The sequence below is a fragment of the Octopus sinensis genome, linkage group LG4 (assembly GCF_006345805.1).
Source record: "Octopus sinensis linkage group LG4, ASM634580v1, whole genome shotgun sequence".
In the NCBI taxonomy this organism is placed as follows: Eukaryota; Metazoa; Mollusca; class Cephalopoda; order Octopoda; family Octopodidae; genus Octopus; species Octopus sinensis.
In genome coordinates this window covers 33,112,664-33,116,632 of record NC_043000.1, presented here as the reverse complement: position 1 = coordinate 33,116,632, position 3,969 = coordinate 33,112,664, and the positions used below count along the sequence as shown (strand labels likewise).

At 36.1% G+C, this 3,969-nt stretch overlaps 1 protein-coding gene across 3 annotated transcripts in view; it reads left to right on the top strand.

Moving 5' to 3' along the window:
- Positions 1-3,612, top strand: part of LOC115210425 (paired box protein Pax-9-like) — a 59,671-nt gene extending 56,059 nt beyond the window's left edge. For all 3 annotated transcript variants that reach the window (XM_036501962.1, XM_036501961.1, XM_036501960.1), the window contains exon 4: positions 1,220-3,612. In XM_036501962.1, the coding sequence (XP_036357855.1) occupies positions 1,220-1,587 (368 nt within the window). In that variant the 3' untranslated portion in view covers positions 1,588-3,612. The remainder of the gene's footprint in view (positions 1-1,219) is intronic.
- Positions 3,613-3,969: the final 357 nt, after the last annotated feature.

Below are 3,969 nucleotides of genomic sequence, written 5' to 3'. Positions count from 1 at the left end.
TTCTGAAAGGTCAATGAAATGACTCCGATATCCAGTTATCCAAATGCTTAAGGAAAGCAATGATTTACACACAGATCATAAACATCACAGTTTTGTCCAGCAGAAATGATATAACCAAAAAGTGTAAGGTAGTGGAAAAACTGTTTTTCTCGATGATCAGCTCACCCTCAGAAGTTAGTAAAACAGAAACAAGACTGCTTCGGTCAGATATTTAACGCACGTCTTACATAAATTTCTAATACCAGTTATTTCCTTTCCCCAATTCTGTAAAAGCCTCTTCATTGCCCACATTGGTGAAATTTTGTCTTTTAGTAGCTTGTAGTTTCCCATTTTTTCCAGCTCTTTATCACTCACTCGTACATCTATGATCTTCGTTTCCTTCTTCCTTTCATCCACTATATCAATGTCTAGTAACCGAGCATCGATTAGTGAGTCACACTGGATTGTAAAATCGCATAAGATTTTATATTCATTATTATTGGTGACACCCGGTTTATGGTCGTACTATTTCCGTGTTCTTCCAGGACCGTTTTCCTCACATAATCTCCAGCGAACAAACTTAGCCATGTTCTCCTGCTTCCCTTTATTGTTCTCTTTGAGCCTATTTGTTATACTCACTCACAACTTGTGGGATTGTTTCGTTTTTGTTGCCACACATCCTACAAAAGAGTGATTCTCTGCTTTATCTATTTGGAACTTGGTATCATTAAATAAATAAATCATCGTTATTATTATTATTATTATATATGAAAGCTCACAGCTTATTTTGCTGGGTATGATGGAAAGTGTCAGCTGTCCACAGCCAGCAGACTAAGGTGACACTTGTTTTACTGGTCATGCTTCGAGAAGCCTGAGAAGAATTCTTGCAGTTCCAAGGGATACTGATTTCTCTTAGGTGTTCTACCTTCACATTTGCACCAATCTTTTTCAGCCATGTTGGTAATTGAGTGCTGATACTTCAAAGTGCACCAATTACTATTGATATCACGTCTACTCCCTTCATTGACCACAACGTTCGAATTTCCCGCTTCAAATCGTCATAGTTGTTCATTTTTTTATTTTTTCACTTTGAGCCTGTTGTCACCGGGGAATGCTATGTCGATTATCATACATGTTCTTTCTCTCGATTATCATACACATTATTATTATTATTATTATTATTATTATTATTATTATTATTATTATTATTATTATTATTATTATTGTCTGTCTTTTACAGATGGTGGCACTGATGATGAGACCCCAAGTCGAGCGATGTCTTCAAGTGACAGTTCCAAGAAAACAGACCTTGATATAGAATTATGCTCCACAGAGTCATCGTTAGCAAAACGACGGAAATTAACAAGCCACAAACTAGACATTAAAGCGGAAAAAAGCGATCTACCCAATTTCGGGGCAGCCTACAGATTTCCCTTGTGCGCAGGCCCCCAATTTTTCTATCCTCCCGTTCTTTCATATCCATATTTAACATCTTCACTGTCAAATACCAGTCACTTGATGTCGGCTTCTGGCTTTGCTTGGTCTAGTGCATTTCCCTCGCTGCTGGCACATTCGGCGAATCATGTACCTCCTGGAAAATCACCATAAAAGACACAGATCCGAAAGTTGGAATATATTTAATTACGTTCTTCTGAATTCATATTTAAATAATAAAAATCAGAAGAAAATAAAACGAAATAAAAACATAAGACGTTCGATGTGTGAATACAGAAATCATGAAACGTTTATTAATGACAGATAAAAATGATTAATTATAAAGTTAACAAAACAAAAACTAAATAAATATATAAAAAAAATACAAAGAGGACTTTCGAGGTAAAAACTATCGGAATGTTTATCATAAGACGAATTCTTGATTTACCATATTTGTCATGTTTTATACAGATGCACGTTATTAATATCCAAAGAGATGGAACGCCGTTATATGTGTGTGAGAGTACGAATATACATATATGTATACGTATATATCATATTATATATAAATATCACATTTTATATACATCACATTATCAATATATATATATATACACACACACATACATATACTATACATATGTATATACACATATATGTGTGTGCGTGTGTGTGGGGGAGTGTGTGTGTGTGCGATATGGCACAACGATAGTATCGAACAATCGGGTCATTATTGAGTAGAGCACTCGATAATGGGCAAATCAATCGAAACGGTTGTTGTATCATTCTTTTAGAGTATGAACTCTATACTTGTATCATGTATTGAGTACTACATTTGAAAGTAGTCCAGTTCGATTGAACCAATTTCAAACGAGATGATATAATGTGCGTGCGTGCGTGTGTGTATGTGTGTGTGTATGTGTGTGTGTGTGTGTATGGAGTGACTGAATGACTCCACGCGTGTCTGAATGTAATTAAGCGAACAAGTACTCAATACCGGTGAAGTATAGTAACTTATATTCAAAGCTAAATATAGGTGAGCAGCTACTTCTGTTTCTCTTCTCTGCTTCGAGTGAAATATGGCGCATACTCAAAGTTTCGCCTTTCGCTTTTCGCAAAATGTCGACCACAGCGACCGCGAACCACCTGAGAGATAAAATTGCAGGTAAAAATCCCGTGTTTCAAATGAGACGAACAGTGTTCTCCATTTTACTTATTGAGTTCTTTTTTATCAAAAGTTACACACACATGTATATGTGCGTGTGAGTATATGTACATATATATGTATGTGTGTGTATATGTATGTATGTATATATGTTTGTATTATGTATGTATGCATATATATAGTTTTGATTAAGGGATCTCGAAGCACACAAAGCTATAAATAATCGCATGTAAATATTGGATCAAAAAACGCATTAGATAGAAAAAGTTGGTTACCCGTATGATTCGAACTCGCATCTCTTGTGTATACGACTGGAATTCTACTATTGGAGCAATGTATTCTTTCGAATCTTTCCATCCAATTTATGACGTCAACAACGTGCAATTTGTGTTAGTAAGAATGAACTTTCTAAATTGGAGGCAGAAATTCGGTGGTTTACTTTGGTCCATTGGTAGAACACCTTACATGTCAAAAGAAGATGTGGTTTCCAGTCCCACGGGTACCCTTCGACTTTTTTCTTTATCTAATATTTACATAGCATTATTTATAATATGCTTCGAGATCCAGTTCCAAAAAAGGAATTATTTCACATTTTCTAGAGAATTTTTGAATACTTATAACAAACGTAAGAGAATAAGGATTTGGAATCCGAGCAAGTACCTTATAAGCACTCTGATACAATCCAGACGTGACTAACCACATCGAATGATAGGGAACATACACAGCTGTGTAAGATAAACAATCACACAGTCCTTCACTAGATCGATTGATCCTGAGTTCCTTGCTTCATTGCGTTTCCTACAACAGGCAGAACCAAGACATCCTAAAGAAGAAAAGAGATTACAGCCTCAAAAGTTCTTTATTAAAAGATTATTCTCATTGAATTCACATTAAATTTAATTCTTCTACATGCTTCAGTCATTTGACTGCGGCCATGCTGGAGCGCCGCTTTTAGTCGAGCAAACTGACCCCCAGGACTTATTCTTTGTAAGCCTAGTACTTATTCTGTCGGCCTCTTTTGCCGAACCGCTAACCTACGGGGACGTAAACACACCAACATCAGTTGTCAAGCGATGGTGGGGAGACAAACATAAACACACAATCATACACACACACACACACATATATATATATATATATATATATATATATATATATACGGCGGGCTTCTTTCAGTTTCCACCAACCAAATCCACTCACAAGGCTTTGGTCGACCCGAGGCTATAGTAGAAGACACTTACCCAAGGTGTCAGGCAGTGAGACTGAACCCAGAACCATATGATTGGGAAGCAAGCTACTTACTGTTATAATACTGTATTGAGAATAATACTGTAATAAACAAATTTTGAATATGTATAATCTTCCATTCTCCTTGACGATACCATGATCAT